Source organism: Protopterus annectens, chromosome 12.part0 (assembly GCF_019279795.1).
Source record: "Protopterus annectens isolate FY-2018-M chromosome 12.part0, PAN1.0, whole genome shotgun sequence".
Classification (NCBI taxonomy): Eukaryota; Metazoa; Chordata; order Ceratodontiformes; family Protopteridae; genus Protopterus; species Protopterus annectens.
In genome coordinates this window covers 587,579,367-587,593,551 of record NC_056746.1, presented here as the reverse complement: position 1 = coordinate 587,593,551, position 14,185 = coordinate 587,579,367, and the positions used below count along the sequence as shown (strand labels likewise).

The 14,185-nt window shown below is 44.3% G+C and overlaps 1 protein-coding gene across 1 annotated transcript in view; it reads right to left on the bottom strand.

Annotated features, from left to right (window-relative positions):
• LOC122816730 overlaps positions 1-11,943 on the bottom strand; it is a 2,226,031-nt gene extending 2,214,088 nt beyond the window's left edge. The window contains exon 1 of the mRNA XM_044089722.1: positions 11,551-11,943. Coding sequence (XP_043945657.1) covers positions 11,551-11,934 — 384 coding nt within the window. The 5' untranslated portion in view covers positions 11,935-11,943. The remainder of the gene's footprint in view (positions 1-11,550) is intronic.
• Between the last annotated feature and the right edge of the window lie 2,242 nt (positions 11,944-14,185).

Sequence of the window (14,185 nt, the reverse complement as noted above, 5' to 3'; positions counted from 1 at the left end):
CTCAGGTTACGTGGGCCAAAGTCAGGGCATTACTCTCTCTGTTATCTGTGCTGCCCAGAGCAGGTATTTATTTGATGTCACTTTTTTTTTTTTGCTAGAAAGAAAAAAATAACTTCAAAACATAATAGTTTAAACAAGAACTATTACACAACAGCACCGACAACATACTCTAATAATGCCAAACTGTTCTAGTATACTGTAAACAATTTTCTAAAGCCAAATACCCAACTCTCTTCCCAGCAAAAGTAAACCACCATAGCTTGCAGGTGCAATGAACACTTCATAATTACTACCTCTCATATCTGCCAATAAAATGTAGATTCACCACCTCTCCTCCTAGAATACTAAATCAGACCAACTTTCGCATTTAAACGTGTCCCAATTATTGCAATGAAGAAATATTTGAACAAACTGAAACCCACTACATTAAACAGCAGAGAGTGTTCCTGCAGAATAACAAATAAGGAGCAGATGGAATAAGCTACACTGTCTCTAAATTAAAATCAACAGAGCCTTACAAGAAACATAAATGGAAAATCGTTTAAATAATACCAATACATAAAGAAGGTTGTTTCACTGAACTTTCAAACTTCTGACTTACTGCAATAATCCCTCCACTCAATTAAAGTACTAGAAAGGTGTGTCCATCAAGCAACCCTAAACTTTCTGCTAGAGCACTTCCTTTCCTCCTGACAACATGGCTTCTGGACCCATCACAACACTGAAACTGCCCTACTACACTCTTTTAGACACAGTCAACCAAACCTGAAATAGAGGCAAGCCTGCCTCCACCCCATTTCTGGGCATTTCAAATAAATGTTGATACTGTATCCCATACTACAGCTAGACATTCCTTTTCTACAGCTGCATAAGATTCCTCCCTTGGTTGGAGCCTACAGCTGAGATATACCACTTGGTGCTCTTCTCCCTTTGAGGAAACTTGGCTAAGTACAGCCCCATCCCCATGGTTTGAAGCATCCACCTGAACAACAAATTCTTTACTGTAATCTGGATTGGCTAACATAGGGGGTCCTCTCAAAGCTCCGTTAAGCTTCTGGAATGCCTGCTCACATACTGGGTACCACACTACCTTATCTCGCCTGTTTTTCCTTGTCAGGTCTGTGAGGGGAGCAGCTACGGTACTTCAACTAGGAACAAACTTTCTATAGTACTACTCTGTCCTTAAGAATGCCCTCACTTGCTTTTGGTAACAGAGGCAGGCCATGTCTGAATGTCTTCCACTTTGGCAGGTTCTGGTCTGATCTTACCACTCCCCACTCTATGTCTCGGGTAGATCCTCTTCCATACCCACCTGACACTTTCTGGGCTTAGTGGTCAACCCTGCCATATGCAGTCTGCCCAGCACTTCCCTGACATGCTGAAGGTGCTTTTGCCAGGGATGGCTGTAGATGGCAATATCATCCAGGTAAGCAAGGGCATAATCTCCTGCCCCTGCTAGGATACAGTCTACCAGCCACTGGCGTTTTTTATCCCAAAGGCATCTTTGTGAAATCATACAAGCCAAAATGAGTCACAAAGGCTGACCACTTCCTAGCAGTGGGAGTCAAAGGCACCTGCCAGTAGCCCTTGATCAAATACTTAGCCCACCCAGCTTCTCTAAGGCTTCATCTGTTCTGGGCATGGGGTAAGCATCTGACTGTGACTATTTAGGTCTTCTACAGTCCACACAGAACCTGGTGCTGCCATCGTTCTTTCATACCAGCACCACTGGGGAGGCCCAGGGACTGCTGGACTCCCAGATTACTCCAAGTTCCAACATCTCCTATATCTCCTCCCTCAGAGTTTGTCTGGCTCACTCAGGCACCCTGTAAAGGGTCTGCTTGATAGGTATTTGGGGCCCTGCATCCACATGGTGCTGCTCCAGTTGGGTGCTCCCTGATTTCTCAGTGAGCATGTCCTCAAACTCTTGCAACACTGCTCGGATTTCTCAAACCTGGGTAGGGGATAGCCACTGGGACACGGCTACCCCTTCCACTGAGGTGTCAGCCCGAGCCTCACTGAGGAGCTCAGGCACCTGACCCCCTGCCATCCACTGCAAATATTCAAGGCAAGGGCCTCCCTATCATGGTAAGACTTCATCATGTCACCATGGTACAATTTGTGCCCCTGCCTCCTGCTTAGCAGTTCTACCATGTAGTTAACATTGCTGACCTTCCTTTGAAGGGTCTCTCCCAAGCTGCCTGCAGTTTACTGTGTCTGACAAGAATGAGCACCATAACCAGCTGTCTCACAGTATACTCAGGCTCGAGCATTCCTGTCATACCAGACCTTTTTCTGATGTTAGGCTTCTGCCAGTTTCTCCTGGGCCAAGCCCATGAGATCTCTCAGCCTTGTCCTGAGGGTTAGGACCTCAGACTCATTGTGGGTTTCACACTCACCCTACCACTCATCACGAATCAAGTTTAAAAGGTCTCCCTCACCCTATGCCCATACAACAACTCAAAGGATGAAAAACCTGTGCTCTCTGTAAGCAAACAAGAGATAGGACAAATATTTGTACCACTCTGTCTTAAACTGGTCTGTAAATACCCATAACATGGTCTTTAGTGTAGACTTTATCTCCACAAGATCATTAGTATGGGGGTGGTCTTTAGGTGCTTCATGGTTTAGGTTGTCCACCATGGGTTCCCTTATATCCATATTCAGCACTGGGTATCCCTTTCCTGTGCAGTCATGCCCTGCTTGCTAAGTAGAGATCCCCTTTTTTCCCAGCCCATCTGCAGAGTTGCATTCTCTTGCATCTAGGCTTATGAAACTTTTTTCTGTAAGCTTCAGGTGTTAACTTATAACATTCCAATAAACTTTGCTTAAACTATATTATAGTTAAAAAAAATCAGTATCGGGCAATTTAGAAACAGCACTTACAGCTTTACCATGGAGAAAGGGAGTCAGGAACCATACCCAGAGCCCTTCCTCAATATTATACTGTTTACATACCCTTTCAAATATATGAATAAAACTATCAAAATTATCACCCTCTGTAAATTGTGGCAGAAATTTACTGACCTTTATTGCTTCTGGGGTTCCTTTATTCCTTCCCAATTACCTACATGACCCTGGCAAACAGTCAGCATCTCCCTCTCATGTAGACGCTGCTACTCCTTTTCTTTGGCCTCCAAACACTGCAGTTTCTCATTTTCTTCAGCCTCCAAACACAGTGGCCTCTCTGATGAAAAGTCCTCTGAGGAAAAGTTGAACTGTACATCTCCAACGCCAGACTGGCTGCTGGCCTGTGCTAAAGTTGTGATTAAAGCTACAATCATTTCCCTTTTATTCAGGTTAGCATGCACCAAGTTCGGCTTGGCACATTTCAGCCAACTGGTTCCTTATCAGCTTGCCATCATTTCTGCTGACATTCTTGCCTGCACTCCCTGACTAAGCTAACAAAAAGTAAATAAAACAATTGTGATACGAAACTCTGAATGTCTACTTTGTGACTGCTTGAAAGCACACCTTTTTTAATGGCAACTGACAATAAGCTATAGGAGTAAAATTAATATCCCACCACTGCTCACCAATATGCGACATCCCCATGTTGGGCCAGTAATCAAGGAACCCGAATCCTCACCACTGACACTGGAAAGGGATGTGCACTTGGAATACAAATGGATACACTATTTCCAGATGCAGACCTCTCTGCATCAAGTACAATTTCCCTCAAGAGTACACAGGGAACACACTCAGTCCAGGGTCTGGATCTCTCTATCAGTCGATTCCTCATTGGTATAGCTGTAAGATTAGGTCCTCAGCCAAGTGTCCAAGCAGACACCTTTAGCACCCTCTCTGTGAAACCAGTGCTTTATGTCCCTGCTCAAAGTAGATGACACACACATTCTGTGAGATTTGATGTTTCACACACACACACACATAACCTGCGAAAGGCTGGCACAATCAGCCACTCTAAGATCATTAAAGGGGGTCCAATTGAGTCTAATTTTCTTATCGAACGCGCATGCTTTCAAAAAGAAAAAGTGCAAACCCATTTATGTAAAAATGTACTAAAACAAAAGTGCACTTTCATGACTACCTGTTCACCTGACTGATAATATCAACAAAACACTACAAAGACATTTTTGCAGGGGGGCAAGCCCCCCCTGCACTCCCCATGTGGGAGGCTCCGCCCACCACACCCCGCTACTTTATACATACTAACTCAGAGATTGCACTACAGTGGGGAAAAAAGTACAGTTTTGTACCTACCATAAATGTAGATGTCCGATAGGAATGCATCTGCAGTCCTTACAAATGGGTTGTCCTGTCGTCAGGCAGCCCTTCGGTCGGCCGGATTCCAAAGTCTGGGTCTGGCTTCGGCTGGTGTCGCACTTCACCCGACGTCATTGCTGCAGTTACTGGGGTATAAAGGCATCAGCCGACGCCATTTTCCTCAGTGTTTCTTGCCCCAGATGCCAGGTGCCCTCTAGGAAGGCTAAATTTTGATAAATGTCAATGGTTCAAAATATTAGAAAGCAAACAAAAAATAAGCATGTATGTACATATATACAAACAAATACACCATAATAGATTCCCCCAGCTAGCTATAAGAGGGCAAATACCCTAGGAGTACCACAGAGGGAAGGAGGGTAATCCTGACTGCAGATGCATTCCTATCGGACATCTACATTTATGGTAGGTACAAAACTGTACTATGTCCTTCAAGGATGCATCTGCAGTCCTTACAAATGGGTAGAATACCATAGCCAAACTGGGGGAGGAGGAAAGATAGAATTATGGTGTAGTTAAGATCCCTTGTAAAACAGCAGTGGCAAAACCTGCTCGGGATCTAGAGTATAAAGGTAAATTATAATGTTTGGCAAATGTATGCACGGAGCTCCAAGTAGCAGCCTCTAAAATGTCTTTGGTAGCCACTCCTCGTAGAAAAGCTGTGGTAGTGGCTGTAGCTCTTGTAGAGTGAGGCCTGATGTTTTCTGGAGTTTTCTTTCCATGGTAGGAGTAACAAAATCTAATGCAATTTCCTATCCACTTAGATATTGTCTGTTTTGTAATTGCTTTCCCTTCCATTCCTGCTGCATATGCTACCAGTAGCTGGTCAGTTTTTCTATTGCTCTTGGTCCTGTCCAGATAGTAGCGTAATTGTCTGTGTACATCCAAGGTATGCAACAGTCTTTCTCCCCTGTTCTGTGGATTGGGGAAGAATGTAGGTAGGTGGATAGCCTGATTTAAAGATACTCTGGAGACCACCTTAGGCATAAAAGTAGGATTTGTTCTCATGGGCACTATCTTGATGGAAGATCAGAAAGGGTTGTACTGCCATTAATGCCTGTAGTTCAGAAACCCTTCTTGCTGAAGTGATTGCCAGCAGGAAAGCAGTTTTCCATGATAAGTATTGCAATTCTGCTGTTGCTGCTGGTTCGAAAGGAGGTAGTGTCAATTTTTCTAGCACAAAGTTCAAGTCCTATGCAGGTAATGGTGGCTTCCTAGGAGGTTTTACATTTTTAATTCCTCTCAGAAACTGCCTGAGCAAGAGGATGCGAGAAGACTGGAGGATCCAAGTCATATTCTGCTGAAATAGCTGAGGCATGAATCTTAATGGAAGAGTAGGATAGGCCTTTGTGGAATAGCTCTGCCAAGTATTCCAGGATGTTGGCTAGGTTTACCAGTGCCACATCTTCCCCTTTAGCAGTACTCCAAAGGAGATATCTTTTCCGTTTTGCTGAATAGGTTTTCCTTGTTGAAGGTCTGCGAGCTTCTAAGATAATGTCCTTAACCCTTTGGGATAAATTTGGGTTAATTTGTCTTATGCAATGTTCCAGGCAGTCAGCTGCAGAGTTTTCAGGTTTGGATGCAGGGTGTTGTAATTGTTCTGAGTTAACAACAAGGGAACTAGGGGTAAGGGCCATATCTGTTCCCGAGACATGCTCCTCAGTAATGGGTACCAATGTTGCCTTGGCCAATCTGGAGCTATCAGAATGATCCTTGGACGGTCCTCTTTGATCTTCAATAGCACCTTGTGCATCAAAGGAAGTGGTGGGAATGCATATGCTGACAGATTTTTCCAACTGAAGGATAGGAGTCCACCTTCCATGCCAGTGGGTGGTACGTCCTGGTGCAGAATTTCTTTAACTGGTGATTGAGTGGGGATGCAAATAAGTCTATTTCTGGGAGACCCCATTTTCTTGTAATGGTTTTGAAGATGTCCGGATGCAGCATCCATTCGTGGGCATCCGTGGTAGTCCTGCTTAATATGTCTGCTAGAGTGTTTTCTTTCCCTGGTACAAAGATTGCTTGTAACTGAATGTTGTAACTCAGGGCCACATTCCAGAGGTCCAGGGCCATCCGGCATAGAGGGTACGAATGTGTGCCTCCCTGCTTGTTGATGTACCACATAACTGTGGTGTTGTCTGTCCTTATCATCAATTGGCCTTGTCGAATAAATGGTTTGAAAGTCTGAATTGCCAGTTTTACTGCCCGCATTTCCTTTAGGTTTATGTGTAGGTGCAGCTGCTCTTGAGTCCATAAACCCTGTATGCATTTGTTCATCATGTGGGCCGCCCAACCGAGGTCCGAGGCGTCCGTTGTGATGGTTTGGCTTGGTCGAGTGCTGTGGAAGGGCAATCCTTCGTTTGATTGACAGGCCTGAGCCCACCATTGGAATTCTTGCTTCAGGCATGGAATTATTGGAATTTGAGTTTCCAGGCTGTGCTTGTGCCGAGACCATAAATTCCTTAGGTACCACTGTAGTTTTCTCATATGCAGTCTGGCATGTGGTACCAATATTATGCAGGATGCCATGAAGCCCAGTGCTTGTAGGACTTTTCTTGCTGTTAGATGGTTTTGTTTTATTAATGCCAAGAAGTAGAGAGGGAGTTGCTCCTGTTTTTCTACTGTTAGGAATGCCATTTGTTTGGATGTGTCCAGCTCCGCACCCAAAAAGGTTATCTTTTGGGATGGTATCAGCCTTGACTTTTTTATATTGACTGTGTATCCCAGGGCTTGTAGAAGGTAAATGACTCTTTTCAAGTCTTCTGCTAGCTTGTTTTTGTTGTCCGCTTGTATTAGGCAGTCGTCCAGGTAAGGGTAGATTTGGATCCCCTGAAGCCTGCAATGAGCGATTACTGATGCCAGGCATTTCGTGAACTCTCTGGGCGCAGTAGATATGCCAAAGGGCAATGCTGAGAATTGATAATGCTCTGATCCTGCAAGAAATCTGAGGTATCTTCTGCAATTTGGTCGTATGGGGACGTGCAGGTATGCTTCCTTGAGATCTAGAGTTACCAGCCAAGACTCCTTGCCCAGCATGGGAAGAAGCTGCTGTAGGGTCAGCATTTTGAATTTTGGAACAATGAGGAATGTGTTTAAAGCGGACAGATCGAGAATAGGTCTCCATTTGCCTTCTTTCCTTGGTACTAGGAAGAGTCTGGAGTAAAGCCCTTTCCTTGCTCCATATGTGGTACCTTTTCCACAGCTCTCATCTTTAATAATTGATTTACTTGTTGTAGAGCTTCTGCCTTTTGATTTGGAGGTAGGTTTGGCATTCCTCTCTTCCTGGTAGAGTATGGAAGTGAAACCTGTAACCTTGGTCTATTGTCTGCAAAATCCACTTGTCTCTTGTGATGTAATGCCAGTTCTTTGTAAATAAAGCTAGCTTTCCGCCTAAGGGTGCTTCTAGTTGTTCCCTGGTAGGTGGTGCCAGAGCCAAGTCACTGTGATTGTCCTGTATTAGTGGTGGTGGCTGTGTCTGTGCCTCGCTGGTTGTTACCCTGCCACTGTCGTCCCCTGTAGGCACCTCTGGATTGGCTTCTGCCTCTTGAACGCCTATTCCTGCCTCTCTGTGCTTTGGAGGAGTCTGGAAAGGACCAATTCTTGGAGGGCCAATTCCTGCTAAACCTTGGCGGTTGGACCTGTAAGAAATCTTTCACTGTTTGGACAGATTTTGCCTTCTCTTCCATCTTCTTCCAGCACCTGTTGTGCAGGACAGCCAAACAAATTGATCTTATCCATGGGAGCATCTAATAGTTTTGATTTGACATGGTCCGTCCGGTAAGGCCTGCTCTTTTAACCATGCATGCCTTCTGATAACTGTGCCAGTCATGGCTGATCTAAAGGAAGCCTCCAGTGCATCATAGCCGCATTTTAAAGAATGGTTACTAACTTGCTGAATGTTATGTACCATTTCCTGAACATATTTCTTGTCTAAAGGTTCATCAGAGGACAGTTTTTTGGTTAACTGGTCTAACATAAATTCTTGATACTGGATCATATGAAATTGGCAGTTCAAGGCCCTAGCTGACAGAGTAGCAGAAGTGTAAACTTTTTTACCCCATCTCTCTAAGGACCTGGATTCCCTTTCAGAGGGGAGGGGATTTTTGGCAGAGGTAGATGCTACAGCCTTGGGTCCCTGGGAGATAGTCTCGGGATCTGCAAAAGGAGCCTTGTATAAATGGTGATGAGTGTCCGGGACCCTTTAGAACCTACCGGGCTTAGCAGGGGCCGGAGGTAATGAATCAGGAGCAGTACAAGCATCATTAAATGCATCATCTACAACAGACAGAACTGGAGGTATAGCTAAAGGCCTATGTTGTGGTAAATGCAAAAAGGTTCTAAGCCTTTTTCTGGAGTCTGAAAAATCTTGGCCCTGCCACTGAAATTGTTCCCTCATAGCATGCAATGAAATTGTTCCCTCATAGCATGCAAGGTTTCCCCAAAGGAAAATTCCTCAGGTGGAGAGGCAGAAGGGATGGACTCTTCAGCATCAGAGTCTTCATAAGGGGAAAAAGGAGCCTCTGGAGGGTCTGTATTATCTGAATCATCAGAGGAATCATCTGTGGAAACTGGCTCAGGGGGCTCTGCTCTAGGCCTCTTCTCTGGAGGTGGGTGAGAGGCCCTGTCTGGGAGAGGTTGGGATCCCCGGATTAAAGAAATGAGATCCTCTGCTAAACTAAGCATTTGGGAACTGGAGCTAGGCCTGTGAGAGGGGTCTTAACAGGCACAGATTTAGTAGCTTTAGCTGCTTTAGCCCTGGCAAAGGCCTTAATGGACATGGCTGCAGGAGGCCTAGCAGCTCCACGTGCAGGGGTTGAAATATCCAAGGGAATAGTGTCAGATAATTCCTGAGAAACCACAACTGCAGGTTGGATTTCAGAAGCCGATTCCACCAGGTTGGAAGAGGCCTCGGTAGAAGGTAAGCTTTCGGCTGAAGGAAGAACCGCTTGCTCGGTTTCAGCCGAAACCGAGACATTCGTGGTTGTCTTAACCGCGGTTTCGGCCGAAACCGTGGACCGCGAGTGTCGGTCCTTTTCCTTGCATTTTTTGGATATTTGTGAAGTCGGAGGATCCGACGGCATAATATAAGCAAAATCAGAGCCGAAAAACTGCTCAGCAAATTCCGACCGACGTCTAAGCGTCCGTCGGTTAAAAGAAGCACAGGCTAGACAAGCTGCTACGTCGTGGTCTGGGCCTAAACAAGGTAAGCAGTAAGAGTGGAAATCTTTATGAGGTATTTGTTTCCCACAAGTTAAACAATTATTCACTTTTTCTGACATCGGCTGAGGCAAGAAAGAGTCCCCAACGGGGTACTTAGCTTTTTAGAAGTCTTCGTAGTAGTAGAAGTATTCGGTAGTAGTAATCTCTGGTTCTGACCGACCGGCACTTGCGAACAGCTTCTGCTTCGGGCGCCACGCGGCAAGAAAGACTGGGGAAAATGGCGTCGGCTGATGCCTTTATACCAGAGTAACTGCAGCAATGACGTCGGGTGAAGTGCGACACCAGCCGAAGCCAGACCCAGACTTTGGAATCCGGCCGACCGAAGGGCTGCCTGACGACAGGACAACCCATTTGTAAGGACTGCAGATGCATCCTTGAAGGACATCAGCTATATTCCCTTATCTCTACTGTAGCATGCTTCGGTGTTAGTTTTTTTTTTTTTTTTGGTTATTACCAAAGCATGAACTTTCAATAAAAAAAAGTAGACCCATCCAATTATGTTGTTGCGTCTTTCGGCTTTTCCTGGTTAGGGGTCGCCACAGCAGAACTCCGGACCGCTAATGATTGGCAGTAGATTTTTACGTGGCGAGTTGAGTTGCCAGCCCTGACGCACAACCTTCAACGAAGGTACGCCCATTCACGCATGTCCACGCAGAATACGCTCTAGCTGAGAATCGAACCGGACAGCATCTTACTGTGAGGCGACAATGCTACCGTAGCACCAGACCCATCCAATTATACTGTGTAATATTAATACTAATATAAATGATAGTAGCTCACCAAGACAGCTAGGCTTTCTGGAGTGGCCCACACAGTGTTACCAAATAAATACAAGCACTCTCTCAAAGATTAAAGACTTTCTAAAAGGGATCAACCACAATAAAACTTTTAAAGGACAACCGGAGCCTCAGACTCAAAAAACATATTAATTTCATCATCGTTTGATGTTTCCTACATTTTAACAGCACTCTGGGACTATTTAGAGCTTTTTAGATATTTTTAGATGCAATTTCTGACTGACCACATGGGGGCTAGCATTTTGAAAAAATACCACATGGGGGCTGGCATTTTGAAAAAATCAGACTGTTTACTCTGCCTCTAAGCATCCCAGAATGCATTATTTGTCTCCAAAAATTGGATCAGATCTGCCACCTTTTCCCTTAAGCTGCTGTCACTTCACTGACTTAACAGGCATTCACTGCAGTCTTTAAGTCCCCTAACTTTTGGTTAAAATGTTATCCTTTTTCAATGACTACTTCAAACACAAGCAGTGCAAATGCTACAGAACAGAAGTGAAAAGTGCATTTTATTGCTCTTTCTTCTTAGAAATGCTAACTTGCTTTCTTTTGTGAAGGCTGAAATCTAGTTCTTCAAGATATCTCCCCTCCCACTTCACACCTACCTTCCCTAGCTGTCAGAGAGCTAAGGGTAATTTGACCCATTATCTGCATGTGATTGACACCTCACAGCAGGTGACCAGGCTAACGTACCGTTTTCTTGTCAGCCTTTCCCTCCTTACACTGGGAGACTTTTTTGTTGCACTCCTCCTGTCAAATTTAAAACCAAGCTACATAACACTGGCAATAATCACTTGTTTGCAAAGCATCAAACTCTCACTTATTTTTTCTTCCTGTTTGGTTAAATAGCTAACAAATGATGCACTATAAACATGAAATATTTCATAGACTTGCAGGACAGCACCCGCATGCTTTTTTAAGTAATAATTAAAAAAATTACAGTACTGCATACCACTTGTAATCTGTTGTAGTGTTTAATTGTGCCAGACATCTGCTTATATAAAAACATGCAATTAATGTCTATGCATGGTCATTGCAAATTTATGCTCTTAGTTTTTGTAGCTGTTACTGTGCTTCTGCCTGTACTGTGCGTTGGACAGACCATTGCTCTGTCACAAGATCTTGCAATGTAGGCTGCGTTGTACTCAGAAGGTCTTCAATAAGTTGCATGGAAAAGAGCATCCATTAACTGATTAACTGTTGCAAATTGAAATGCATACACTGCCAGTATCCCACTAAGCAAATGACAGTAGGCTGATTAAACCTTTGAGTGCTCCACTGATGTTCTTACCGTCTGCTGCTGCTGCTGTTTCTGCTGCAACCGATGCACTGAAGATGTCTGTGTCTTGCTGGTCGAAAGAGCAAAAATTGATGGTACTGCCCCTTTTATTAATTTCCTAATTAGACGCTTGGGCTTCATCTCATCAGGAAGTAGCTGATGTTGGTAGTCCAGGTGAAACTGGCTCTCCTCGAAATGTTTGGAGCAGAGGAAATGTCGTGGCTTTGCACTACTCAACACTTCCTTAACAAACTCTGGTACGCTACCGATATCTCTACCACAGTTAATTACCCACTGTCTACACAGGTTGATGTCACGTGGAAACCGATGAAATGATACCCCCTGTGGCAGATTGTCTTGGCGCATACCACAGTTGATTGCAAAGCAGGATGGCATTTTGACGATCACCTAATAAAAATAAAAAAGTACTATATCAAATCACATACAGGAATCACAAAACTCATTCATGGTAAACTGATTAGACTGCATGATAACATTGGTACAACCTGCAAGACTTCAACAGTTCGAATCGATGTTCAATGAAATATCCAACTTTATTAATGGCTGCCTTCATGTGACAGTCATGAAATAAATTTGTCAGTGTCACAGTTATCCACCTTAGTTGCTCTGCGGTCATAGTTGATCCTTGCTCCCAGGCTATACACAGCACATGAAGTCGACAATTCCTCCGATTCAAACCAGGGCACTGTAAAACACTACTTTTCTACATTAGCAATGTAAAAGGAGTTTTAATTCAGGTGAATTTCTCCCCTTACCACAACTTCAACACTTTGTGCTACAAATAACTGCAATCACATTAAGTATCCAAGTCATAATTATTCACACACTTTATCAGTACACAAATTTCAAAATAAGGTAGGGTATATACAGGCTTTCAAAAGTAAAAACAATTTTGTCAATTGTCACCAACAATGCACAGCTACAGTAATACTACTTTACTTGACATGTCAGTGTTCTGAAAAAATCCAGTCCCTCAAAAGGTTGAAATCCCGTGTAAGATTCAACATCTTCACATGGAAACTGTGCTCGAATTCGCGACACGACACGCAGGAAGCACCATGTGATTTCCAAATCCCAGCCTTCGATTGTTATGCACCCACAACACATATGCACGGTACGCCAAAACCCGGTACAACCTGAAATACAGACCATGGCTGTGTTTACAGACAGACACACTCGGAGAGAGAGAGAGAGAGAGACGCACACACACACACACTCGCAGAGAGAGAGAGAGACACAGACACACTGGCAGAGAGACACACACACACACAGACACACTGGCAGAGAAAGACACAGACACACTCGCTGAGAGAGACAGAGACACACTCGCCGAGAGAGAGACACACAGATACACTCGCTGAGAGAGAGAGAGAGAGAGACGCAGACACACTCGCTGAGAGAGAGAGAGAGACACAGACACACTCGCTGAGAGAGAGAGACACACTCGCTGAGAGAGAGAGACACACTCGCTGAAAGAGAGAGAGACACACTCGCTGAAAGAGAGAGAGACACACTCGCTGAAAGAGAGACACACTCGCTGAAAGAGAGAGAGACACACACAGACACTCTCAGAGAGACAGACACACTCGCAGAGAGAGAGAGACACACACACAGACACACTCGCAGAGAGAGAGAGAGACAGACACAGACACACTCACAGAGAGAGAGACAGACACACTCGCAGAGAGAGAGAGAGACACTGTCAGACAGACACACAGACAACTTACTTGTTTGTCCACTGTGCTGGTTGGCAATGCCCTCTACTCTGAGACAGAAACATGAATATCGTTTTTAAAACGTGTAATAAAGGCAGGCCGATTCAAACTGTGGATGCACAGTTATGCATACAGTGTGATCCGATGCTGAAGTTATTTCTGCCCATTTTTCAATTGCTAGTGGGGATGACATACAACATAGGCATTCAAGCGACGTGGTCATCATTCTGCATTTGCCACACAAGCACCATATCATACTTGACAGACTGCTGTAATCAGGATCCGGAGAAGGCTGTTCATTCTCACCCCTGTTGCACAAACGGCGCTGCTTCCTTGGCTCTCCAGGTCGATACCTGGGCTCAAATTGATAGCCCTGTCTTGCACTACTTTGACCGTGCCGTCAATGTGGGAGAGAACAAACAGCCAAAAAAATGCATGAGAATTGTCCAATGCAGAAAAAATAAGTGTTCAGCATCCACAATATCGCATGCATGTATACGTCCATATATACCGTTGACTGGCCGAAAAATCAATCACCCTCACTGAAGATGCCAGTGATTGTTTCAGTTGGCTAATGGGCAAAGTAAGCTATAACTATGTATAACATAAGGCATGTAATGACATTACAACAGAGGAATGAGAGTAGAATCAGCAGTCCAGAAGGCATAGCATGAGCACATAAAATGCATTTGCAGAAATATAAGCCGATGATCTTCCAGACAACCCAGAACATACAATGTAATGGTTATGGTAAGGTCAACTGTAACAAAAACCACAACTAAAACTTAACATAAGAATTACAGGCCACAGGAAGAAAACCAATCTAGAGGTAGGCCTACGTGTCCTTTGAACCAATTGTGGTAATAGGGAAATGTAGGTTTAGAATACATGCAATCGTGCATTGTGACTGT